The following is a 27,674-nucleotide window of genomic DNA, read 5'->3' on the forward strand; positions in this document are numbered from 1 at the left end:
AACATCCATGACTGTCTGAAAAGGTTTTTGAAAATACTACTCCTACATATGTGTGGGCCTGTTTATTTTCATAGACGTCAATCAAAAGAACGGATCCATTGAAGAAGCAAACATGAACATCCAGGGGTCTTCTAATGAGACAGACAAGAAACAGAGAGACTTGCAAAAATATAAAAATCTGAAAAGCTCCACTTTTCCCACTACCGTGTTTATTTTGGGAAGTAGTTATTTTTCATATTAAATCATGGGTTATTAATATTATTCTAAATAAATTAATTTAAAAGTTTTAAAGTCTATTATTTCTACTTTGGAAAGTACCGATAGAAGTATCCACGTAAAATTATCTGTGGGGTCGTCACTAGTTTGTAAGACTGTATAAATATTCTGACCACAATGCTGTGAAAATCGCTGACTACACAGTCCCTGGGCCAGGACTCAGGGAGACACTGTGACAAAGCTCTCGGTGCAGGAGGGGAGGGATCAGGCAGAGTCCCAGGACCCGGGAGGCGCAGGCTCTCAGGCTCTCAGGGCGTCAGGCTGTCTCTGGGGCGGGGACGCTCCGTGGTGGGAATTCCCAGTCTCCCGGAGTTTCACTTTCTCTCTCACAACCTGTGTCGGGCCCTCCTGCCTGGATACTCGTGACGCGTTCCACTTCTCACTCCCATTGCGTGTCCGGTTTCTGGAGAAGCCAATCAGCGTCCCCGCGGTTCTCGGTTATAAAGTCTCCACCGACCCGCCGCACTCAGTTTCTCCTCAGACGCCGAGATCGTGGGTCATGGCACGGCGAGCCCTCCTCCTGCTCCTCACGGGAGCCCTGACCCTGACCGAGACCTGGGCGGGTGAGTGCGGGGTCGGGAGGGAACGGCCTCTGCGGGGAGGAGCCAGGGGACCCCGGGGGTCGGGGGTCAGGACTCCCAGGGAAGGAGCCACGCCGCCGCCCCCGGTCCAGACCCGCCCCCCTCACCCCGGTCCCCGTCTGTCCCTCCCTTGCTTCCCGCCCCCTCTTCTCTCCCCACGGGGTGCCGGCCCTTCTCCGACCTTCACACCTTTTCCGTCTCACGAGCCCCTCGCCCCCTCCCCCTTGCCGGCCCCGTCACCTCGGACCCGGGGACCCGCGCCGGGAGGAGGGTCGGACCGGGTCTCACCCCTCCCCGCCCCCAGGCTCCCACTCCCTGAGGTATTTCCTCACCGGGGTGTCCCGGCCCGGCCGCGGGGAGCCCCGCTTCATCGTCGTCGGCTACGTGGACGACACGCAGTTCGTGCGGTTCGACAGCGACGCCCCGAATCCGAGGATGGAGCCGCGGACGACGTGGGTGGAGCAGGAGGGGCCGGAGTACTGGGAAGAGCAGACGCGGGTCTGCAAGGACATCGCACAGATTTACCGAGGGAACCTGAACACCGCGCTCAAATACTACAACCAGAGCAAGGCCGGTGAGCGACGCGGGCCCGGGTCCAGGTCACGACCCTCATCCCCAGGGACGGGCCGGCGTCGCCCCGAGTCTCCGGGTCCGAGGGTCACCCCAACATTGCGGGACCCGCCCGGCCCCCCGACTCGGGAGGAAACGGCGGGACTTTACCCGGTTTCATTTTCAGTTTGGGTTTAATCGCTGCGGCTGGTCGGGGCGGGGTCAGGGTCTCACACCTTCCAGGAGATGGTCGGCTGCGACGTGGGGCCGGACGGTCGCCTCCTCCGCGGGTACAGCCAGTCCGCCTACGACGGCGCCGATTACATCGCCCTGAACGAGGACCTGAGCTCCTGGACCGCGGCCGACGCGGCGGCTCAGATCACCAAGGGCAAGTGGGAGGCGGCCGGTGTTGCGGAGCAACGCAGGAACTACCTGGAGGGCACCTGCGTGGAGGGGCTCCTCAGATACCTGGAGAACGGGAAGGACACGCTGCAGCGCGCAGGTACGAGGGGCCGCGGGGCCTCCCTGGTCTCCCCTCGGGCTGGAGCTGGCTTCCCACAAGGGGAGGAAATGGGGTCCCTGTGGGAACACCGCCCCAACTTCTTGTCGGGAGAGGGAGGAATCCGCCCAGGTTTTCGTATTCTGTACAAGACAGTGACTCGCCGGTGGCCTCACTTCCCTGAAAGACAGTGAAGGAATCCAGTCTCTTTGGGGAAGAAGCAGGAAGCCATCCCTGAAATAACTGACCAGTGGTGCCCTTTGACCCTGACCCCCATCTTGTGAACCATGACTTTCTCTCTCAAGGCCTGTTCTCAGCCTGAGAACATCTTAGGAGGCCTGACTCCAGCTTTTCTGAGTCATTCAGCCTCCACCAAAGTCAGGACCAGTGCTCTGTATTCTCCCCTTTACATGGAGCCTCCTACCTTGGCTTTCATCCTTATTCTAGAACTTTCCAAGGACTGGGAGATCTTCCCAGACCCCGGAGTCCAGGCTGGTGTCTGGTGTTTTTGCTGCCTTTTTTCAAACCTGTTGTGCTGTTCATTCTCAGGATGGTCACATGATGCTGCTTCAGTGGCCCATGAAGGTAACACTAAGTGTGAATTTTCTGATTCTTCCTCCTCAGACCCTCCAAAGACACACGTGACCCACCACCCCATCTCTGATCGTGAGGTCACCCTGAGGTGCTGGGCCCTGGGCTTCTACCCTGAGGAGATCTCACTGACCTGGCAGCGTGATGGGGAGGATCAGACCCAGGACATGGAGCTTGTGGAGACCAGGCCTTCAGGGGGCAGAACCTTCCAGAAGTGGGCGGCCCTGGTGGTGCCTTCTGGAGAGGAGCAGAGATACACGTGCCATGTGCAGCATGAGGGGCTTCAGAAGCCCCTCACCGTGAGATGGGGTAAGGAGGGACGTGTGGGGTGGAGCTTCCTCTCAGATAAAACAGGAGCCCTTCTGGACACGTTCAGCAAGGTCGGGATTCAGGCCTGAGGTCAGGGCCCCTTCCCTTTCCTCCACAGAACCTCCTCAGTCCACCGTCCCCGTCATGGTCCTCATTGTTGGCCTGGTTCTCTTGGTGGTCATTGGAGCTGTGGTGGCTGGAGCTGTGATCTGGAGGAAGAAGCACTCAGGTAGGGAAGGGGGGAAGGATCTGAGTTTTCTTGTGTCCCAGGGGCGGTTCAAGCCCAGGTGGAAGCTTGCCTGCGTGTGTATTGGGCAGCACCATTCAGAGACATTGCTTGTCAGTCTGCAGACTGGCACTTACCCTTTTGTAAAGCACGTGTGGAAATGAAAGACACGTTTTTCACTTTCATAATTCCGGTTGGGGACCAGGTTACCAGCACTTGAAGGTCAGAGAGGGAATGTTCCTGCTGACAGACCCCCAGGAGGGAAGAAGTTGATCCAGTCCCCGCATATCTTCTTTCTTCGTGTTCCTGATCCTATCATGGGTTTTGGTCAACAGTTCTGGAAAGTTTTCTGTGGTCCAGGACTAGAGGGTTCCTCTAGGATCTCACAACTCAGTCTTTTCCCTGGCCTCTCACGTGATGTTTTCTTCTTACAGGTGAAAAAGGAGGGAGCTACGCTCAGGCTGCAAGTAAGTGTGGAGGGCCTGTGATTCCTGAGACCCTTGTGAGGGTGCAGACAGGAGGCCATGGGGGGGGGCTCACCCTCCTAAAGTTCCTTCTCTAGTTTCTCTCCTGTGGGTTCTGACCACGTCCTGGTTTTGTTCTCCTCCAGAGAGTGACAGTGCTCAGGGCTCTGATGTGTCTCTCACGGATCCTAAAGGTGAGACCCTGGAGGGCTTAGATTGGGAGAGATGTTGGGGCGGAGGAGATGCCCCGGGTGGTGGGGATCCTTGAATGGGACATTTGAGCATGTGGGGGGCTGTTGGGAAGGTCAGCACTTACATGACTGACCTGAATTTGTTCATGATTATTTTCTTTCACAGTGTGAGACAGCAGCCTTGTGGGACTGAGTGATGCACGGTCCCACTTTGTGGCTTCAGATGCCGTGACTCCTCTTTCTGCAGCTGCATCTGAATGTGTCTGTGTTCCTCGTAGCATAATGTGAGGAGGTGGGGAGACTGGCCCACCCCTGCCCACCACGACCCCTCCCCACCCTGACCTGTGTTCTCTTCCCTGATCCACTTGCCTGTTCCAGCAGAGGCAGGGCTGGGCCACCTCCATCCCTGTCTTAACTTCGTGGTGCACTGAATAGTAATGTCTTATCTTGCCTGTTGGAAATAAAATCTGTATATGAATTTTGTTTTCTCTAATTCCTGCCTGAGGCGTTGATGGGATAATAAAGGAAAGGATTCTTAAAGTTTGAGAGAGAAAATAAATGGAAGCGCTGAGAACCTTCCAGAATCTGTGTGCTTGCTGTGCTCTGTCTGCTGCAGGTGGGACAGGAGGAGGCGGTGAGGAGCTGAGTGTGGATGCGGCCTGTGCCCACTCCGTGCTCATTGCATCGTGGGCTTTGATGGGGTCACTGCTCTGCCAGGACATCTGCTCTGTTCCTTTGTCCTCGTCACTTCAGTAGAACCTTGTCCCACCAGGACCTGAGATCTCAGAGGCTCAGAAATCAGCTGGGCCTCGTACTGTCTCCAGGACTGTGGGCAGCAAGGGCTTCCTGTAACCAGGTAGCCTTGGCTCGGGCCTTGCTCCCATCCTCGGACCCTGTCTTTATCGTGCGTGTTTATATTTTGCTTATTTAGTTGTTGTCATTGGAATAATGACTGTTGCTTTTCATGTGCAGAGTTTGGTCTCATTCTTCTCTGGGTGTCCCCATCTCTGAGAGCAGCTGGAGTCATTTTGCCTGTCTTGTCCCCACAAGTCCAAGGGGGCCCTGCACACAGGATTCTCAGTAGTACCAAGAGAGCAATTTTCAGCCTCATCCAGCTCTTGCCCTCCTTCTAGAGATGTCTGCTGGATTCTTCTTTCCAACTTTTCCCCATCTTTTAAAAGGAACCAGATTCTGGAATTAGCAAACAGAAGGGACCCAATAGTCTCTCATCTTGACTTAATTCTTGCTGGATTTCTCTCTTCTCTGCAGCCTGGCCCCTCTTCTGCCCTTAGATCTTCTAAGCCTAGTGTTGACTCCAATCCAAACTGATGGATTTAGAAAGCAGAGTCTAATAGAGTCAGGGTACGTTGGAATATAGGACGCATAAGTGCAGGATATTCTTTTCTGAAGCGAGAAGGAGCATGGTGTGTGGTGTGCAGACTGACTGGTGTGGGAGGGAGGGGAGATCAGCCCTTGTGAGAAAAGTACAGGCGGCATTGATGTCGTTGCAAATGGATGTTGTGCTGTAGCTGCCACAAGACAGCATGTGGCCTGAGGTCACGTTAATAAAGACACTGTCTCTAGAATAGGGAGGTGCTCTACACTGATCATTCAATTGATATTTTTGTGTGCCAGGTACATGACACACTATTTTTGCATCTCGGAAACCTCGGGGAACTAACAACAGACAAAACTTGTCAGCCATGTGGAGTATATGCTCTAGGGGAAAGGGCAGAGTGTGCACTATGAGATTAGTAAGTGAGGGAAGTGTTTACATTGGAAGTTGGTAAGTGCTTTGAGGAAGGTGACCCAGCGTGTAAGTGTGTGGGGACAGGGATGATGTCTGTTTTACTAGGGTGGTCAGTGTGGGCCTGATTGAGAAGGTGACCTTTGAGTAGAGATGTGAAGGACATGAAGGTATGTCCACGAGGATTCTGGGGCAAGTTCTCTCCAGGCAGGGGAGCCTCCAGTGCCAGTGCACTAGGGCAGGAGAGTGTCTGCGTGTTCAAGGAAGAGTGAGGAGGCCATCGTAGCTGGAGGAGAGAGGAATTGAGATGAGATGCAGTGTCCGGACAGATCATATAGACCTAGACAATATTAGAAGGGTTTTGATTTTGTCTGAGTAAGGTGCGGAGTCTACAAGATGTTTTTTTTTGGTTTTTTTTTTTGCGGTACGCGGGCCTTTCTCACTGTTGTGGCCTCTCCCGTTGTGGAGCACAGGCTCCAGACGCCCAGGCTCCGCGGCCATGGCTCACGGGCCCAGCCACTCCGCGGCATGTGGGATCTTCCCGGACCGGGGCACGAACCCGTGTCCCTTGCATCGGCAGGCAGACTCTCAACCACTGCGGCACCAGGGAAGCCCCTACAAGATGGTTTGAACAGAAGATTGACCTGGTGTGACTACTCTCTAGAAACATCTGGTTGCTGGGCAGAATCAGGAGGTGAAGGGCAAGAGATTCCATAGAGGAAACTAGGAAATGGTGCAGTGTCCAGGCAGGAGATACTGGTGATTGTCTGGGGTGTGAGCAGGGAAAGTAATAGTAACTGATTGGATTCTGGATATATTCTGAAAGTGGCGTTTTACAGCAATTCCTAATGGATGAAATTTGGGTTATAAGAAAGCAGAATGAAGGAAGACCCCAAATTTTGAGATTTGCAAGTAGACATGTGGGGCACCTTCCGCAGAAATGGGGAGACTCTGGAAGCAGCATATTTGAAGAGGCCACAGCAGTGGCATTCGCTTTAGGAAAGTACAAACTGAGTCTGGGGTTCAGGTGAGATGACCTGGCTGGGGAAATAGTTGGAGGAAGTGACACCCTATAAATGAGGTTTAAAGCTTTGCAAACAGATGAGGTCACCAGGGGAGAATTGGCTACAGAAGAGGAAGGACAAGGACTGAACCCTGGACCCCCCAGCGCTATGCGATCTGATCAGACCACACACCCAAGCAGACTGCACAGTTCTGAACACCGAGTCTAGACGGCAAAGAGACCAGGGGGTCCCGATCTTCCTCTGCACCACCTGCACACCTCAGGTGGAAGGGAGCGTGAGAATCTGCATTTTAAACAAGTTTGGTGCTGATGTTGCTGGTCTTCATATCACACATTTCGTAGCAGCAATGTAGACCAGGATTCCCACGTGGCTGTGCATCAGCTTCACCTGTAGGGCTTGTTCGTAAGGGATTCCTGGACCTCATGCCCACATTCTGAGATGGCGGGTCGGGGAAGAGGCTGAGTACTTTGTCAGAATCCCTACACGCAGTCCTGAGGCTCAGGCAGATTGGGATCCACTGAGGTCAGGGATCAGAGAGTAATCAGGGTGGGGAGGGGTTTTAAATCTGCATTGAAATCTTTCTTCCCTGGGAAGAAAAAGGCAGGACATTTTCTGGGAGATACATGTTTTCTCTACCATGCAGTATAGCCAGGTGGAAAATTTAAGAAGCAGTTATCCACTCAGCATAAAGAAAAGCTTTTGAGTTCTAAGAGGGTAGACCTAAATTTTCTCCACACACACGAAAAAGGTGATAACGTGGCATGATACAGTTGTAAGCTAATGCTACGGTGGTAATTATTTTGCAATATTAAGTGTATCAAGTCAAGTTGTACACCATAAACTTACTCAATATTGTAGATCAATCATATCTCAATAAAGCAGCGGGGAAGAGTCTCTGAATCCCTGCTCTCTCGGAGTTTCGCTACATGGTATTCTCATGCAATTCTTTATGGGCAAAAAAGGGTTTCAAATTGTTCTAAATGGAAGGAGAGAGAGAGAGAGAGAGAGAGAGAGAGCGGGAAAGAGAGATTGATTGTAGTTTTGTTTTATTTCAGGAAAAAGCCACAGAACAGCCCTGAGACTACACAGCCAGGAACAGAATCCACAATCCCACCCAGGTCGGGTCCCACAGAGGAACCCCTGCCCCTGCAGGTGGGCACAGATGCCACTTTTCACAGCACTGTCAGCCCGGATGCTGGACAGCGTGCCCTGCGGCTCGTCCTGCTGTCTCTGCTGCTCCTGACAACTGGATGACACTACTGCCGCCTCTGCCACATGTGCCAAAGCGTTCAGCACAGTTCCCGCCTCTCTGTGTCACCACGTCCTGAGTCAGAGTCCAGCATGGGGTCACCTGCCTGGTGGAGCCTCAGGCTGTTTCAACCTGCCAGAATGTTTGGAAGCAGGTTTTCCTCTCCTATGGAAGGAGGTGGTCTCTACCTTCTACCAAGATCTGTAGTTTAAAAATAGAATAATCTTACAATATATTGCTAATTGATAACAAAATTGCAGATAGAATATGTGATAAATACCACCTGATAAAATGAAATCGCTCTCTATAACACTGTCGAAACTGGTAACAGTTACTGTGTCCAGGGAGGGAATTTGGAAGGGTTTTGGATGGGATGGAGGAGGAAATTTACATTTCACTGTATGTCTTCTATGTCCTATGAATTTTTTTAACTTTATGCATGTATTAGTAAGTTGAAATAAATGTTGAATGATCAAAGAAAACCCCACACTCATTTAGTAATCATTTACTAGGCGGTTACTAGATGTCAGGCCCTGTGCTGGGCCTCAGTGAGTGACACATCAAGGAACTCACGATGGAGTAAAATGACCTGGTAAATGCAACATAGTCTATAATTAGTTGTTGGGGAAACAGCTTCCAGGAGGGAGGGAGCTGATTGAGAGCATACTGTGTGCCGGGTGTGCTGCCCCCTGCCGGGGACATAAAGAAAGCTAAGGTCTATGCCTTGGTGACCTAAATGTCTCACCCCGATGAGGGTCTGTGCCAGTCCATGACTTCCCAGGAGCCCCACTCTTATCCTGTCCCTGTGTGGGACGTGAGCTGAGGAATGGAGAGATGACCTTGGCCCATTTGGTCCAAAAATTAGTGGAAAGGGTTAGTTAGAGAACACAATTTCCTAATGAAACTGAGTAATCAACACGAGAGAAAATCACTAAGAAATAATCTGGATGAAGGGGAGGAAACCAACAAACTAGAATCACAAGGAGTGACTCTGGGATCCTGTATGAAAGTAAGATGTGAGGAATAGTGGGAGCCCAGGGTTTGCTGGCAGGACGACACAGGGAAGAAAATGTGGGTGACTTTAGTGACAGCACTTTCCAGGAGGTCTAGGAGGTTTGAAAAGTAAGTAACCAACCTCTGCGAGCTTTAAACTTTTCTTCTGCAGCTCCTCACCTTCTTGGCCTTCATAGAATTGAAGAGAGTTAGGGCCTTGCTGTGGTTTGGAATTTGGCTGAAGAGAATGCTGTGGGTGGTTTGATCTTCTATTCAGAGCACTAAAACATTCTCCATATCAGCGATAAGGCTGTTTTGCATTCTCACCATTCGTGTGCTCACTGGAGTAGCACTATTTATTTTCTTCAAGAACTGCTCCTTTGCTTTCACAACTTGCCTAACTGTTTGGTGCAAGAGGCCTAGCGTTCAGCCTATCTAGGCTTTTGACATGCCTTCCTCACTAAGCTTAATCATTTCTAGCTTTTGATTTAAAGTGAAACATATGCTACTCTCCTTTCACTTGATCATTTAGAAGCCATTGCACGGTTTTTAATTGGCTTAATTTCAATGTTGTTGTGTCTCAGGGAATCGGGGGGCCTGAGGAGAGGGAGAGAGATGAGGGAACGTCTGGTCGGTGGAGCAGTCAGAACACACACAGATTTATCCATAAGTTTATTGTCTTCTATGGGAGTGGTTCCTGGTGCCCTCAAACAATTACAATAATAACATCAAAGATCACTGATCACAGGCCAGCATAATAAATATAATAATAATGAAAAGTTTGAAATATTGTGAGAATTACCAAACTCTGATACAGTGTATGGTCAGGCCACTCAGGACGGCTGTTCTCTTGTTCTCTTGTACATCCCCTGTCCGACCAAGGCCTGCTCCACCTACACATGACTGACCCGCTACATACTTGCCCCTAGCCCTAGCTAGTGATTGTTCTTATCAGGGAGGATGTGAGGGGTGGGCCCTCTACTGGTTTCCCTGGTAACTGATGAGCCCACCTGATGTCAATTCCCTTATAACTGGTAATATACCCCCTGGCCCCCCGCACACGGTGGGGTGTCGCTCCAGGATCTTGCTTCAGATGTGTAAGCTTCCCCATCCATTACACCACTGACGCCTCTGTTGCTGACTCCGAGCCTTTCTTCTGTCTTGAAGCTGGGCAAGCACAGGCCTTGTAGGCCTGCGGGGTGCAGCCCAACACACAGAGACATGAAGTGAGCAAATGCTGTTGGAAAAGTGGCGCTGGTGACTTGCTCACTTCAGGGATGGCACAAACCTTCAATTAGTAAAAAATGCAGTATCTTCAAAATGCAATAAGACGCGGTACACCTGCACAGGTCGACACCAATTACTTAGTTGAACCTTTGTCTAAAACTCTAGGAAGAGAGGGGTGAAATCAAACAGTGTCTATTTCAGCTCCTTGGGGGAAGGTGTAAGATGACAGTGGGTAAAACTATTGTTTCCTTCTCTTTTCTGGAGCTCTCCCATCTCTCCCAGGCTGGCCATTCTGTGTAGCAGGAGACAGATGATCACAGGCAAAACCCAGGCTTTTTCTCCCACTCTCCCGTCCTTCTTTCCTTACCATTAATATTGCGATCATCAGATTACAATATTCCCATCTTTGGATTTCCCCTGCGACCCCATTCACTCAACTCTGACTCTACCGCGGGCACCGTCAGACCCCACAGGTTAGTGCTCAGTCCTGCACGCCCGCCCCCTCCTTAAGATGCCAATCTCGAGTCCAGGTTGTCACCTGTGTTTCTGACCGACTGGCTACAGATTGGATGTTCTAATGATCCCCCACTCGGGTTTGATTAATTTGCTAGAGCGGCTCATGGAACTCACAGGAACACTTTCCTTACTAGACTACTGGATGTAACTCTGGAACAGCCAGACGGAGGAGACACAAAGGGCAAGTGTGTGGGAAGGGCGCGGAGCTTCCGTGTCCTCTCAGATTGGGACACTCTCCCCAAATCTCCGTGTAGTCACCAGCGTGGAGGCTCTCTGAACCTCATCATTTTGGGGTGTTATGGAGGCTTCATTAAACAGGCACGATTGATTACATCATGGGCCATTGCAGTAGGTGAAACCTCCGGCCCCTCTCCGACCCCAGGACGTGGGGGATGCGGTGGTACCGGAAATTCCAACTGCCTATTAACATGGTTGCTTCTCCTGGTAACCAGCCCCCATCCTTAGGTTCAGTCCAAAACCCAACCTTTAACATAACAAAACACACATCTGTGGCTCTCATCACTTAGGAAATTCGAAGGATTTTAAGAGTTCTGTGCCAGAAATATAAAATTAGGAAAATGAATGAATGTGTTTTCTTTTGTTTTCTTCCAAGTGTACGGGTTTATTGAGGGCATGGGGGTCTACAGGACAGCCCCAGGTGCCTGTGGAGAAGGCCCGCCATCGGCCTAGAGGGCCGCGGCCCCAGTGGCAGCCGGGGATGGGGTCTCCAAAACCTGGGTTTACTTGAAAGTGTGACTCTCCGCTCCACCGCGCCCAAAGCCTCTGGGTCCGAACATGGCCCAGTAGCAGGGTTGGTTGCAGTAGGGCTTGCCTTCGTGCTCAGTGTGTCCCCTCCCCCCGAGGTCAGCGTCTTTCCACATTTCTCACACTTCAGGCAAGGCCATGCCAATCCTTCCCCAGGACGTCACCCGCTCAGCCAAGTACACCTCCTTGTCACACTTGGGGCACTTGGGCACGGTGGCGCCGGGTCCGGGGCGGGTGGCTGGGCGGGAGCACACCGGAGCGCGGGACTCGGAAAATGAATACGTTTAAATTCAATTTATAATAGCATCAGGATAAAATATTTAGGTATCAATTTAAAGAAAGTGCGCCACATAAGTACACTGAAATTATATAGTTTTGCTTAGACTTTCAATCTCTTTGGTAAAGTATTCCTTCTGTTCATTCATAGTATTCCTGAGCTCGTTATACCGCCTTTCTGAATTTTCTTGTGGCTTGTGGCGTTTCCTCATGAGCTGTTTTGAAATCTCTATCAGTTATGTCACAGTATTCCATGACCTTAAGTTTGCTTTCTGGAGAACTGTCCTTTACTTTTCGTGATGCAGTGTTACTGTGGTTCTTCGTGTGCTTGCTGTGCTGTTCCTCTGCCAGCACTGGTAAAGTGGGGAGCACTTTTCTGCTTCATTCTAACCATTCAACAAATTAGAGAGCAGAGGCTTTTCTCTTCTCTTCCAGGAGGTGGCGCTAGAGCACAGGTTTGGGGTTCTCCTACCTGCGTTACCTGCTTGGGAGAGTTGGCACTTTCCACCCCCATCAGGGGTGTGGTCCCGTGCCCTCTTATTGCTTCTTGTGCCTCCAGAGATTTTGCTGCCTTGTTGCTGCCTGTGCCACTGGCATCGCTGCCTGGTGACCTGGGATAGTGGGCTCTTCCCTCGTGTCCGGGATCCCCTGAACCACGGGGGAAGAGGGGGGCGTGGGTAGCTGGGGTGGTGCAGGCACCTCTGCCATGTCCCGTGCTGTAAGGTTCTCCGGCTCTGCTGCTGCCAGTGGGTGGCTGGAGGGGCCAAAGTCATGGGCGTCTCAGGGGCTGGTGGCTGGGGCCCCAGGACCCACTTCTGCTGCTGCCTAGTTACCTGGGGCCCTGGGCACTGCTGAGGCTGGAAGGCTGGATTCCTGTGTCCTGTTGCGGCTGCTACTGGGTGTTCTGGGGCTTCCAGCTCAGTGGCCGCAGGTGGAGAACAGGATCGCAGGCTCCGCCTCTGCTCTTCCCTCGGTTCAGCCTCGTCTCTGTGTCCCAGTCCACCCACCTTTCCATGCACACTGGGTGGCATTCTCCGGAGTCCTGGTGTGTTGGGCAGAGTCACCTGTGGTGTGTCGTGGATGTTTCCTGGTTGTGGATGGAAGCGGGGAGAGACAAAGGCAGCTTTTCACTCCTCCGTGTAGCTGATGTGTCTCCTCCAGGTCGCAGTTTTATGTCCAGAATCAGCTGATTCTGTTCAGCTGGAAGCCTGGCTCAGCTGCAGCCTGTGGGGCCCTGGGGAGCCTCCCCTGACCTCTGACCCCGAAGTCCAGGGTCAACATCAGCGCCAGAAATTAGATCTGAGTCCAGGACCACAGGGCCTTTAAGTTCAGGTTGGGAAGTGGCTGGAGGGATCCAGGCAGCAGGTCCCTGTCTATTATTAGGTCCACGGAGGGGAAGAAGAGACAGGACACTGGGGTGTCCTGGGCTCTCGGGACTGGGGAGGAGCGGAGAGGACCCTTGAGGCTTCAAACGGTGGCGGATTTCATGCCTGGACAGGAGGGGCCATGCTTGGTGTCCTTGGGTGCGGTGTTGGGACGCCTGGGCCCTGTAGGTCTGGGGAGGGGGGAGGTCGTTTTTCTGTCTCAGGGAAATGTTAGGGGGACCCCCGGGCCCAGACTCATAGCTGATCTCCTTGTCCCACTGTGGTCTCCAGGCTCCACTCCATGTCCTGTCCTCTGCTCTCCTGTCCTCTGCTCTCCACTTCCACCAGCTGGGCAGGTCTTTTTCCAAAGGTCTTTAGCCAGTCTTTTTGGCACGGTGGTCACCGCTCTCTCAGCTCACAGGGAGACGATGTCCAGGTATCCCCGGGCTGTGAGCTGGGATGGACTCTCCCTTCCTTGAGTCTCCCTGCTGCCCCCAGCACCATGTGTGTGTGGGTGGAGTGAGGACTGGGGGTGAGGCTATTTCTCTGGAAGAGAGGAATTCCTTTAACCACCTCCCCGCTCTCCTTTTCTCTTTTCTCTTTCTTCCAGGTGTATTTGAGTTATACCATACCTGTAAGGACAGGAAAACACCGAAAACATAAGCACAGTTTACCAGCAAAATAGAGAGCTGACACCTGTGTACTTATCATCCAGGTGAAAAACAGAGCCTCTACCAGCACCCAGGCCAGAAGCCCCTGAGCCTCTCCCCACACAGACCCCACCCTCCCCGCACACACGTGTCCACTGAGTGAGCTGCCCTGCCCCTCTCCTTTCTCGTTCCTCCCCCTCCACTCCTGTTGGCCTCCATCCCCTAATGTCACTGTTTCCTTCCTCTCCTCACTTCTCCAGGAGCCTCCCCATCTTCATAGGCAGATATCTTAGGGGATCTCCTTCCCCTCCGGCTCCCCCTCCCCCTCCCCCTCCCCCCCCTTCTACTCCATTCTAGGGATGGAGGTTCCAGAGTTGATTCCCTAGAGGAAGAGTCTATAACCCTGTCAGCAGCTGCAAGAAGTGACAAGGACTTGGGGTTCAAGGTCCCACCCGTGGAGACTGAGGACACCCAGTATGTTTGTGGGGTCCACCCTGGATTTGGGAACCAACTGTTAATGGCCTTGAAATCTAATCCTCCCTGAGGCCTTAGTCTTTGGTGGTTTGTTGGGGAGGAAAAGGTCCGTGTCAGCATGTATTCTGAGTAACAGTTCAGACTTTGAACTTGACACTGGATGAACTCCAACTTCTGTGCGCAGCACTGACCCGCTGCTAGGAGCCCAAGGAAACCCTGGGCAGGTCTTTTGTAAGGGGGTCAAAGGGGAGCTCAGGTCTCCTGTCATCAGCAACTGTGGCCACACGGGGGCGCCACCACTCCGCCCTCTCCTATTCAGCACAGGGAAGGGAGAGGATGGGCTGCGGTCTGAGTCCGACAGAGATGGCTGCCCTGGAGGCTGGTCAGCAATGGGGGGATGAAGATGCTGCCTGAGCAGCTCTGGGGTCGGGCTCGGGGATGCGGCGGGGATTAGAGGGGAGGAGAGCCCTGGAGCGCTGCCTTGTGTCTGAGGTTTCCATCTTTCCTCTCCACAACCCATCTCTCCAGCTCATTGATGAAAACACTCTGGAAAACTCAAAGTCGATTCTTATTTCACTCCCTGTTCGTTTCTGGCAGATTTTTTTTTTTTTTTCATTTTAGTGTAGTTTGAGATTCACAAAGACAGTAGCAGAGTTAGTAGAGAGTTCCTGTAAATCCCACGCTCAGTCTCCCTGTGGTAATATCTTATATCACCATCATACATTTGTCACAGCTAATGAAGCAATGTTGATACATTATTACTAAACTCCAGAATTTATTTGGACTTCATTCGTTTTTCCTTTTCCTGATCTACGATCCTATCAAAGACACATTGTGTTAAGTCCCAATCATGTCTCCTTCAGGCTCCTGTGGCTGTGACAGTCTCTCAGAGGTCCCTTGTGTTTGATGACCTTGATGTTTTCGAGTATTGCTCAGGGATACTGTAGAATGTCCCTCTATTCCGGTTGGTTGACTGGGGCAAAGTATTTTGGGGAAGAAGACGACAGAGATGAAGTGACATTCTCCACACAACAAGGGTGTATACCCTCCACTTGATAATCAGTAATAAGTTCACCTTATCACCCAGCTAAGGTACATTTCCCAGGTTTCTCCTTGTGAACTTTTATTTTTAATTCCCAACTTTCCGTACTGTAGCCTTTAGAAGGAAGTCACTACGTGCAGCCCACACTTGAGGGGCGCTCTGCTATAAACTTTGGTGTGCAGGGGTTTGTGCATATATAAGTTTTCAGATGAGTTGCATGAGGACTAGAGCGCTCAGTAGACTGGATGGAGGGTCTATGTGCAGCTTTATAAGAAACTGCTGACCATCATTTCTAGGGGCTGTGCTGCTTCGTATTCCTGCCCCAGTGAGTGAGGGTTTCTGTCGCTCCACATCCTGGACAGCACTTGGTATCACCAGTTCTTGGATTCTAGCCATTCTAATAGGTGTGATGATACATCATTTTTTAAAATTTACATTTCCTAGTAATGTATCATGTTGAGCATCTTTTCATATGCAGTTCCATGGATAGATCTTCTTGAAGAGGTGTCTGTTCAGTCTTTCCTTCATTTTTAAATTGTTTCCATATTATTGAGTTTAAGCGTTCTATGTATATTCTAAAACAAGTCCTTCATCAGATATGTGAATTTGCAAATAATTTCTCCCAGTCTGTGGCCTGAGCTCTTTCACTGACATAACAGTATTCATTAATGCAGAGATATTTTTGGGGAGAAGGAAAATGAGAAATTGCCAACCACAGTGGTTTCCAAGTAGAGGACTTGGGCAAATGGGGGACGAGAGGGAGAACATAAATTATTTATTTTGTATACCCTTGAGTACCTTTTCAGTCCCCTTCTGTGTAGGTAAATATGCTTTCAAAAATTACATTAAAATCCCTTGCACTTGTAAAACACCTGACACATCCTCTTCAGATCATGCATTAGGACACATATTCTCTACTTTGGCACCCAAAGTCTTTTAACTGAGCTATTCTGCCACAGAAATTCCATTACTGGAGAAGATGGGCTGGATTGTAGGGAGAATTCTGCTCACTGAAAATAGCTGAAAATGCCATGTAAAATATAAAAACCATCTTAAAAGCATCAAAGAGGTGACAAGGTCCTAATAAGTGACCACCCTGAAAAAAGAAGGGAAAAATCCTGCTTGGCCTCCAAAGAAAACACGGTCCTGAGAAAAGGAGAAAAGGCTGTGTGAGTTCACTGCCCAGAGCTCAGGCACGGAGCCCAGCACGTCCAGCTCTGTGCTCACAGCTCTTCACTTTTTCTGCCCACTTGCCTTCCTTTTAAAAATTTAAACAAAGCTTTTGAATTCTTATTATGATGTATATGTGTAACGTATAATATAGGATATAATGTATGTTCACTGTAAAGCAGTAATAAAGTGTCGAAAGTGATAAATGACAAAGTAAAAAGAATGTAATCCTCACATTTGCAGATATTTGTTGCATTTTTCTTTCGTTTCTTATACATCCTCCTGTTGTTGCCCAAGAGCTGGAAATTTCTCTAAGCTGAACAGCCCAGACCTCAGTGGCCCCACCCTGCACTCTGCAGACGCCATTTCCCAGTCAGCTCACCCTCACACCCCTGAGAGGGCGATTTCTCATTTCCTCCTTTCCCCTCATACCCCACCACTCATCCCTCACTCCCTGTTCTTAAGGATGAGCTTTTTTTTTTTCACTCAGAAAAAAAAATCACTCGGGTGAGAATTACATCCTCCTCCTCCACTATTCCCACATCTGCACCTGTATCTCACCTTCCCAAGAGTGATGATGGATGGTCCCCTCCTGTCTAAGGCTGCCCCTCAGCGTGGGTACAGGATCCGATCCATCCTCCCCTGTGTCATCAGTTTCCCACTCTCTACTGCTCCTTCATCCCTGCCTACAAACATGCTGCAATTCCTCCCATTAAAATTAATCAAACAAAAATAAATAAATCAAACCAAAATTCTCCCATAAACATCCACCACTCTGTGTACAGTTTCCTCCCAACTACTGCTCCATTTCTATGACTCTTCTTAACAGAACAATTCCTAAGGCCAAAGGCCATTGTCTCATCTACTAGATTGTCTTTTTATTTTTAGCTAATGGATATCTGCACATAGTTTTAAAAAGTAAAATACTTCTACAAGACTTGATATCTGGACCGCTGTCCCCAATCTTCCATGTCCCCCTTCTCTTGAATCTCAGAGAGAAGCTCTTTTAGTTCTTAAGCTGGTTCTCTAATTGTTTCTTCTATGTCTCTAAAATGCATGCCTTTAATACTCCTTTGCTTTCAGTTTTATGTATCATCTTTAGTTAATTGGTTTTTCTTTCACACACCCCTGTCTTTCCAAAATAGCTATAACTTATAATTATACATCTATCAGTTTTGTAATTTTGATTAGCTCAGTGTGTAATATTTGCCTTATGATGATGACGCAAACGATAGTCACAAGTGAGCATTTAATAGACTACGATTACTTTTCTTGAATGGATATTTAAGATTTCGCTGGAATAAATAATATCTTACTTTGGTTGTACTCTTTTTTTTTTTTTTTTTTTTAGTTTATTTGCCTGCTTTGGGTCTTCATTGCTGCATGCAGGCTTTCTCTAATTGCAACGAGCAGGGCTACTCTTTGTTGCAGTGCGCGGGCTTCTCATTGCGGTGTCTTCTCTTGTTGCGGAGCATGGGCTCTAGGTGCGCGGGCTTCAGTGGTTGCAGCAGGCGGGCTCAGTAGTTGTGGCTCACGGGCTTAGTTGCTCCACAGCACGTGGGATCTTCCCGGACCAGGGCTCAAACCCTTGTCCACTGCACTGGCAGGCGGATTCTTAACCACTTCGCCACCAGGGAAGCCCCATATTGTACTCATTTTAAATCATTCTAAAACTCTGCGCAGAATATAAGCCTTTCTGAATACATTCAAGCACATCGGATATTCCACCAACTTCACCTCTTTGCACAGACTCTCCCACAGCCCTCCGTGCTGCCACACGGAGACTGGTTCCCTGCACCCCTGGGGCAGAGCTGACGTCCCGGATCTCCTTCTCCTCATTCTGGGCAGCCCTCTGCCTCTCTCTCCTACTGTATAATTTTACAAGGCTTCCCTGTTGCCTGGATCCCATGTTTCCCTGCTGCTGGTTTTCTCCATCATTTCCCCCGCACTTTGTCTAACAGTAACCTGAAGAAGGGAACATGGAAGGGAAAACATTGTAACTCTGAAATGTCTTAGGCTACCCTAGGACTTACTCTCATCTTGACTCAATATAGAACTCTGTGTTGGAAATACTGATTTTTTTCCTTAGAATTCGGAAGGCGTTGCTTCACTGTCTTCTAGCCTCCAGGCCCATGTTTTTTGCCTCTTGAAGTTTTCAAGGTCTCTCTTCCTTTCCATCCTTTCTGCAATTTCACTGTGATGTTTCTTAGTGTCGGTTTGTTTTCATCTACTGCAGTAAGAGTTTGCTTAGGCCATTCCAGATGTAAATTTTTGTCTGTAAACTCCGAGAGGATTCCTTGAAAATAATTTTTTATTATTTCCTACTCTCCCTTATTTTTGAAACTTGTATTGCTTACTCGCTGGAATCTCTTGATTGACAGAGGAATATTCTTATAGGTCTTCTCTCCTCCTTGCCATTATTTTCTATTCCTATTACTTACTGTGAGTATGACTGTAATTTTTCAATTCATCTACTGAATTATACACTTCTATGACATTATTTTTAATTTCAAAGCGCTCCTTTTGGTTCTATGATTTTATATAATTGTATAGAATTCTGTTTTTGTTTAATATACCATATATCTTTTACATCTTTCAAATATTATTGCTAACAGTGGTAGGGGAGCTGTCAGGTCTCTTGGTTATCTACTTTCATGATATCATGAACTTCTTCCTCACAGCACTTAGCTCAGTAGTGATTTACATTTATCTTTGTCATTTCTGTCCATCTGCCTCACCACAGTGCCTGTCGCACATCACCCAGGTCCTAACTGTTGTTCTTCATTTTTTCTCCAGTGTCTCCAGATCCTGATTGAAGGTGGCCTTGAAATATACACTCCTTAACCTCTCTGAGTCTCCACTTTTGTGTCTCCTCTCTCTGAGTCTCTCTCTCTGTGTCTGTACAAAGGGATCACATGTTGGGTGCCTCATGGGTTTGCTTTTTTTTAATTAATTAATTTATTTATTTATTGGCTGCACCAGATCTTCATTGTGGCATGCGGGATCTAGTTCCCTGACCAGGGATCGAACCTGGGCCCCCTGCATTAGGAGCTTGGAGTCCTAGCCTCTGGAACACCAGGGAAGTCCCCTCGTGGGTTTGCTTTGAGGAATAAATTTGACCCACTATGTAAATCACATGGCATTATTGCTTTAATTCTTATTAAGTGTTCCTCTATTCATAGTTACCATCATTACAATGACTATAGCATTTAGCTTGTTTCCATTCTTTGCTTTTATAAACCACAATTCAAGAACATCCTTGAATATATATTTTTGAGAACATGTGTGATTATCTTCGCAGGATAAATTTCTGAAAGAGAAATTTCTGTCATAATGTAGACATATTGAAGGCAACCCTCCTACACTGTTGGTGGGAATGTAAATCGGTACATCCACTAGGGAGAACAGTATGGAGGTTGATTAAAAAAGTAAACATACAAGTACCATGTGACCCAGCTATCCCAATCCTGGGCCTAGATCCGGAGAAAACCGTAGTTTTAAAAGACACGGGCACCCCAACGATCCTGGCAGCACTATGTACAATAGCCAAGACATGGAAGCAACCTAAGTGTATAAGGACAGATGAATGCATAATGAAGATAGGATACATATACACAATGGAATATTACTCAGCCATAAAAAGGATGAAATAATGCCATTTCCAGCCACAAGGAAGGAAGCGAAACAGGAAAAGACAAGTATCCTATGATATCACTTACAGGTGGAATCTAAAAATGGATACAAATGAACTTCTTTACAAAAGAGAAACAGCCTCACAGACTTAGAAAAGAAACTTAAGATTACCGAAAGGGAAAGGTGGTGGGCAGGGAAAAATGAGCAGGTTGAGATAAGCATATACACACTACTATTTATAAAATAATCAACAAGGACCCACTGTATAGCACAAGGAACCCTACTCAACACTCTATAATAACCTATATGGGAAGAGAACCCAAAAAGGACATATATACGTCTATGCATAAGTGAGTCAAGTTGCTGTACACCTAAAAAAACAAAACGCCCCGCAACATTGTAAATTACCTATACACCAATACAAAATAAAAAATTTTTTTAATGTAAATATACTGAAATTGAGACGTTTTGCATACTGACCTTTAAAATTTTTATACCGGTTTTTAATCCCATCAATCTTTATGACAGTATATTCTCCCTAAATTCCTGTCAATACTCTCCTCTTACTATTATCTTTGCCAAGATGATAGATTTTAATTTATTCCCATTCTTTATTCCACATCTACATTTTTCTTTACGTTTATTTGTTATATATTTGTTTGACATTTGCATTTCTTATTTTGCAAATTGTTTTCTAATACACTTTAATTATGTTTTGTTTTGGATTTAGTTATTTTAAACACTGAATTCAGGAAGGACAAAGCAGCCTCCAACATCAGAAGCTGGTCTGACGTTTACCTTAGGCCTCAGCGTTGCCAGAAGCTGGGCTGGTGCTCACCACGCAGCCGTGTTCTTCTCCTGTTGGACATGTGTCACCTCACAGAACATCAACATCAGACAAGGACACCTGAGACCATGACACAGTGAGACAAAACAAGACCACAACATCATTTTCTCCAAGCACAGACCAAACAAGGCAGCACTATGCACCTCACAATGTATCAAACCTCTCCCTGTGCTGATACCAGCAACCACAGCTTCTTTCCAATCACAGCTGCATCCTCACTCTAGTCTTTCCTCCTTACAGGGAAGATTCACTGACAGGCCCAGTCACAGAATTGCCCCCACTTCCTGACAACACCCAATGTAGAGTGAGCCCCTCCTCCATACACCCTCCTCAAAATCACCCAACCAGACCCCACTTCCTGTATATGTTCTATCTAGATAGGTGTTCTATCTAACACCTCACACTAAGACACCGTGGTCCCCGATGGTGTGTCATCTCCCTCGCTGCATCCAGTAATAAATCCAACTTGTTTGCCCACAGATGTTCTCCTGGTGGTCTTTGGCTGAAAAACATTGCTACCTGTTTGTCAATGTTTTTGTCTTTGAGTTTGATAGGGGCATGTGTTTGTATCTTTGTGAATGTCTGGTTGACATAAAGAAAATTTATGATTTTTTAGTGGTTTTTCATCTTTTGGTCATACAACTCTTCATTCCCCAAATGTAAAAAATTCAAGTATTTTTTTGTCTAGGAGAGAGGGGTCCAAGGGTGAAGGGAAACAGAACTGATTGAATTTGGGGGGAACGAATAGCAGGAGCAGTCAGTAAAGAATTCTAAGCTGGTGGATTCTAAGGTTTACATCTCCTGCTTTATCATTTCACAAGTATGTACAGGTCCTGCAAGGTATTTGATATATGCTGTGTTCAGTGAATACTTTCTCTTGGGCTAAGTGAAGACTTCAGTGTCTGCTTATATTTACCAGGTTAATGAAAAGAACAGCAAGAGCTCAAGATTATAAAGACAAGAATTAGCTCCAGCGATGGGCAGTTTTGAACACATATGACCTTAAGGTGATAAACCACGGTGTCCTTAATGTCTGAACACTCTAGTTGTTAAAATACATGTTAATGAAACTTTCTGCGCATGCTGCATTTTAAGGATATATCTAAGACCCACATAGACAAATCCATGATTTCCATATGAAGGTTATTTTAATATGCATCAACTTATGAGTCACACAGTATCTTTTTGGGGGAAGAGACTGGAAATTAAGAACACTATAGATATGCAATGCCCAATAGGCTAGCTACTAGCCACATATTTAATGTTATTTAAACTAAATAACATTAAGGTGCTCAGCACAGTAGCCACTTCTGAGGTGCTAAGGAGCGACCTGTAGCTAGTGGCTACCTGATTTTGACAGTACAGATATAGAACAATTCCTTCACCACAGAACATTCTATTGGACAGGACTGCTCTTCATGCTTTCTGGGCCTCAAGTCAGATATACTGGACTCATGAAAGGGCCAATATTATTTCTCTTAGAGAAGATGTCAGATTTCTGTCTGGGATATGAATACATATTTAGCTGGTGTGTAAAAAACCAAACTAGGTTATGAGTGGGTATGGTACCTTCAGGCACAAACTGTTTCCAGGTCCAAAAGGGAAACACCTGTCCCCCTACCTCCCTTCCCAGACTGAAGACACTCTCTGGGATCAGTTTCCAAGGGGTAAGTTCTCTCCTAGAGGAGGCCCGGGGGCAGGGCCCTCAGCTAAGTGTGGGGAGGCAGGGAGTCCAGCTCAGGGAGAGGGATTCTCCAAAACGAAGAGGAGGCAAAGGCAAGGGTCAGTTAGGAGATTTTCCCAGGTTTATTCGAACAGCACTTCTCAGAGTGTGATCTGTGGAACCCTTGAAGTCACTGAGACCTTTTCATGAGATCCATGAGGTGAAACCTACTTTCATAGCATTACTAAGATATTATTTGACTTTCCACTATGTTGACATTTGCTTTGAGGTATAACTTAACAGTGATGGAGACTACTGTAGCAAACTGCAATATAATTATTTTCACCACAACTTACTTGCAGAAAAAAAAAAGCAGGTTTGCTTTAAAACATTCTGGTTGATGCATTACAAATTTTTATCTTTCCTTAATAAGCTATAATGGAAAAGAAAATGAAAAAGAATGTATATACACATGTATAGCTGAATCTCTTTGCTGTATAACAGAAATTAACACAACATTGTAAACCAACTATACCTCATTAAATAAACTTTAAAAAATACATTAAAATTCTTTTGTTTCCTAAATTATCCTTAGATCCACTTTTTCTTTTTTTGGGGCCACGCCCCACAGCATGTGGGATCTTAGTTCCCTGAACAGGGATTGAACCCTTGAACCCAGGCCATGGCAGTGACAGCTCTGAGTCCTAACCACTGGACGGCCAGGGAACTCCCTTAAATCCACATTTTAAAAGTACCTTCTAAGATGACATGAGAAGTACCCATCAAGCCCTTCTGCTACATTCCAAAGTACTATGTCCCAAGGAAAATAACTTGTGTGACCTGAACTACCCTCTTCTTCATGGAATACAATGTTTACTTGAAAGAATGAATGACACTGGAAGATCTATATAACTTAGTGAAACAACGTATTACTTCTTTAAAATCTTACCTTAGTCCAAGAGACATTCAATGTGCAAAATAGGGTTATGGAGTTTAACGTAACAGAATAGGAAATAGTTAATAATATTGTTTCAGGTCCACTTTGAAAATAACCTTTGAGAAACTACCACTTGTGTAGTTTTCGTTTTGTATCAAAGACTAACATCCATGACTGTCTGAAAAGGTTTTTGAAAATACTACTCCTACATATGTGTGGGCCTGTTTATTTTCATAGACTTCAATCAAAAGAACGGATTCATTAAAGAAGCAAACATGAACATCCAGGGGTCTTCTAATGAGACAGACAAGAAACAGAGAGACTTGCAAAAATATAAAAATCTGAAAAGCTCCACTTTTCCCACTACCGTGTTTATTTCGGGAAGTATTTTTCATATTAAATCATGGGTTATTAATATTATTCTAAATAAATTAATTTAAAAGTTTTAAACTCTATTATTTCTACTTTGGAAAGTACCGATAGAAGTATGCACATAAAATTATCTGTGGGGTCGTCACTAGTTTGTAAGACTGTATAAATATTCTGACCACAATGTTGTGAAAATCGCTGACTACACAGTCCCTGGGCCAGGACTCAGGGAGACACTGTGACAAAGAGCTCTCGGTGCAGGAGGGGAGGGATCAGGCAGAGTCCCAGGTCCCGGGAGGGGCAGGCTCTCAGGCTCTCAGGGTGTCAGGCGGTCTCTGGGGCGGGGACGCTCCGTGGTGGGGATTCCCAGGCTCCCGGAGTTTCACTTTCTCTCTCACAACCTGTGTCGGGCCCTCCTGCCTGGACACTCGTGACGCGACCCCACTTCTCACTCCCATTGCGTGTCCGGTTTCTGGAGAAGCCAATCAGCGTCCCCGCGGTTCCCGGTTATAAAGTCTCCACCGACCCGCCGCACGCAGTTTCTCCTCAGACGCCGAGGTTGTGGGTCATGGCACCGCGAACGCTCCTTCTGCTCCTCACGGGGGCCCTGGCCCTGACCGAGACCTGGGCGGGTGAGTGCGGGGTCGGGAGGGAACGGCCTCTGCGGGGAGGAGCGAGGAGACCCCGGGGGTCGGGGGTCAGGACTCCCAGGGAAGCCACGCCGCCGCCCCCGGTCCAGACCCGCCCCCCTCACCCCGGTCCCCGCCTGTCCCTCCCTTGCTTCCCGCCCCCTCTTCTCTCCCCCCGGGGTGCCGGCCCTTCTCCGACCTTCACACCTTTTCCGTCTCACGAGCCCCTCGCCCCCTCCCCCCTGCCGGCCCCGTCACCTCGGACCCGGGGACCCGCGCCGGGAGGAGGGTCGGACCGGGTCTCACCCCTCCCCGCCCCCAGGCTCCCACTCCCTGAGGTATTTCTACACCGCGGTGTCCCGGCCCGGCCGCGCGGAGCCCCGCTTCATCACCGTCGGCTACGTGGACGACACGCAGTTCGTGCGGTTCGACGGCGACGCCCCGAATCCGAGGGGTGAGCCGCGGGCGCCGTGGGTGGAGCAGGAGGGGCCGGAGTACTGGGATCGGGAGACGCGGAACTTCAAGGACGCCGCACAGATTTTCCGAGTGAACCTGAACACCGCGCTCGAATACTACAACCAGAGCAAGGCCGGTGAGCGACGCGGGCCCGGGTCCGGGTCACGACCCCCATCCCCAGGGACGGGCCGGCGTCGCCCCGAGTCTCCGGGTCCGAGGGTCACCCCAACATTGCGGGACCCGCCCGGCCCCCCGACTCGGGAGGAAACGGCGGGACTTTACCCGGTTTCATTTTCGGTTTGGGTTTAATCGCTGCGGGGTCAGGGTCTCACACCGTCCAGTGGATGTACGGCTGCGACGTGGGGCCGGACGGTCGCCTCCTCCGCGGGTACACACAGTACGCCTACGACGGCGCCGATTACATCGCCCTGAACGAGGACCTGCGCTCCTGGACCGCGGCCGACGCGGCGGCTCAGATCACCAAGGGCAAGTGGGAGGCGGCCGGTGCTGCGGAGCAAGAAAAGAACTACCTGGAGGGCAGGTGTGTGGAGTGGCTCCTCAGATACCTGGAGACCGGGAAGGACACGCTGCAGCGCGCAGGTACGAGGGGCCACGGGGCCTCCCTGGTCTCCCCTCGGGCTGGAGCTGGCTTCCCACAAGGGGAGGAAATGGGGTCTCTGTGGGAACACCGCCCCAACTTCTTGTCGGGAGAGGGAGGAATCCGCCCAGGTTTTCATATTCTGTACAAGACAGTGACTCCCCCGTGGCCTCACTTCTCTGAAAGACAGTGAAGGAATACAGTCTCTTTGGGGAAGAAACAGGAAACCATCCGTGAAATAACTGACCAGCGGCGCCCTTTGACCCTGACCCCCATCTTGTGAACCATGACTTTCTCTCTCAAGGCCTGTTCTCAGCCTGAGAACATCTTAGGAGGCCTGACTCCAGCTTTTCTGAGGCATTCAGCCTCCACCAAAGTCAGGACCATTGCTCTGTATTCTCCCCTTTACATGGAGCCTCCTACCTTGGCTTTCATCCTTATCATAGAACTTTCCAAGGACTGGGAGATCTTCCCAGACCCCGGAGTCCAGGCTGGTGTCTGGTGTTTTTGCTGCTTCTTTTCAAACCTGTTGTGCTGTTCATTCTCAGGATGGTCACATGATGTTGCTTCAGTGGCCCATGAAGGTAACACTAAGTGTGAATTTTCTGATCCTTCCTCCTCAGACCCTCCAAAGACACACGTGACCCACCACCCCATCTCTGACCGTGAGGTCACCCTGAGGTGCTGGGCCCTGGGCTTCTACCCTGAGGAGATCTCACTGACCTGGCAGCGTGATGGGGAGGATCAGACCCAGGACATGGAGCTTGTGGAGACCAGGCCTTCAGGGGACGGAACCTTCCAGAAGTGGGCGGCCCTGGTGGTGCCTTCTGGAGAGGAGCAGAGATACACGTGCCATGTGCAGCACGAGGGGCTTCAGGAGCCCCTCACCCTGAGATGGGGTAAGGAGGGACGTGTGGGGTGGAGCTTCCTCTCAGATAAAGCAGGAGCCCTTCTGGACACGTTCAGCAAGGTCGGGATTCGTGCCTGAGGTCAGGGCCCCTTCCCTTTCCTCCACAGAACCTCCTCAGCCCACCATCGCCATCATAGGCCTCATTGTTGGCCTGGTTCTCTTGGTGGTCACTGGAGCCGTGGTGGCTGGAGCTGTGATCTGGAGGAAGAAGCACTCAGGTAGGGAAGGGGGGAGGGATCTGAGTTTTCTTGTGTCACTGGGGGGTTCAAGCCCAGGTGGAAGCTTGCCTGCGTGTGTATTGGGCAGCACCATTCAGAGACATTGCTTGTCAGTGTGCAGACTGGCACTTAGCCTTTTGTAAAGCACATGTGGAAATGAAAGACAGGTTTTTTCACCTTCATAATTCCAGTTGGGGACCAGGTTACCAGCACTTGAAGGTCAGAGAGGGAAGGTTCCTGCTGAGGACGGACCCCCAGGAGGGAAGAAGTTGATCCAGTCCCCACACATCTCCTTTCTTCGTGTTCCTGATCCTATCATGGGTTTTGGTCAACAGTTCTGGAAAGTTCTCTGTGGTCCAGGACTAGGGGGTTCCTCTAGGATCTCACAACTCAGTCTTCTCCCTGACCTCTCACGTGATGTTTTCTTCTTACAGGTGAAAAAGGAGGGAGCTACGCTCAGGCTGCAAGTAAGTGTGCAGGGGCTGTGATTCCTGAGACCCTTGTGAGGATGCAGACAGGAGGCCATGGCGGAGGGCTCCCCCTCCTAAAGTTCCTTCTCTAGTTTCTCTCCTGTGGGTTCTGACCATGTCCTGGTTTTGTTCTCCCCCAGACAGTGACAGTGCCCAGGGCTCTGATGTGTCTCTCACGGATCCTAAAGGTGAGACCCTGGAGGGCCTAGATTGGGAGAGATGTTGGGGTGGAGGAGATGGCCCGGGTGGTGGGGATCCTTGAATGGGACATTTGAGCATGTGGGGGGCTGTTGGGAAGGTCAGCACTTACATGACTGACCTGAATTTGTTCATGATTATTTTCTTTCACAGTGTGAGACAGCAGCCTCGTGGGACTGAGTGATGCACGGTCCTACTTTTGTGGCTTCAGATCCCGTGACTCCTCTTTCTGCAGCTGCATCTGAATGTGTCTGTGTTCCTCGTAGCATAATGTGAGGAGATGGGGAGACTGGCCCTCCCCTGCCCACCACGACCCCTCCCCACCCTGACCTGTGTTCTCTTCCCTGATCCACTTGCCTGTTCCAGCAGAGGCAGGGCTGGACCACCTCCATCCCTGTCTTAACTTTGTGGTGCACTGAGTAATAATGTCTTATCTTGCCTGTTGCAAATAAAATCTGTATATGATTTTGTTTTTTCTAATTCCTGCCATGAGGCGTTTTTGGGATAATAAAGGAAAGGATTCTTAAAGTTTGAGAGAGAAAATAAATGGAAGCGCTGAGAA

At 49.1% G+C, this 27,674-nt stretch overlaps 1 protein-coding gene across 1 annotated transcript; it reads left to right on the forward strand.

Annotated features, from left to right (window-relative positions):
- The first annotated feature begins 707 nt into the window (after positions 1-707).
- On the forward strand, positions 708-27,674 carry LOC307192344 (uncharacterized protein). The gene is made up of 16 exons (XM_079933191.1): positions 708-839; positions 1,162-1,431; positions 1,633-1,908; positions 2,530-2,805; positions 2,924-3,034; positions 3,466-3,498; positions 3,642-3,689; positions 4,303-4,358; positions 24,004-24,265; positions 24,585-24,854; positions 25,043-25,318; positions 25,940-26,215; positions 26,334-26,444; positions 26,879-26,911; positions 27,055-27,102; positions 27,266-27,674. Exons 1-16 carry the CDS (start codon positions 776-778, stop codon positions 27,268-27,270), a joined length of 2,415 nt encoding a protein of 804 aa, XP_079789317.1. The 5' UTR covers positions 708-775; the 3' UTR covers positions 27,271-27,674.

The sequence above is a fragment of the Stenella coeruleoalba genome (assembly GCF_951394435.1).
Source record: "Stenella coeruleoalba genome assembly, chromosome: 10".
Classification (NCBI taxonomy): domain Eukaryota; kingdom Metazoa; phylum Chordata; class Mammalia; order Artiodactyla; family Delphinidae; genus Stenella; species Stenella coeruleoalba.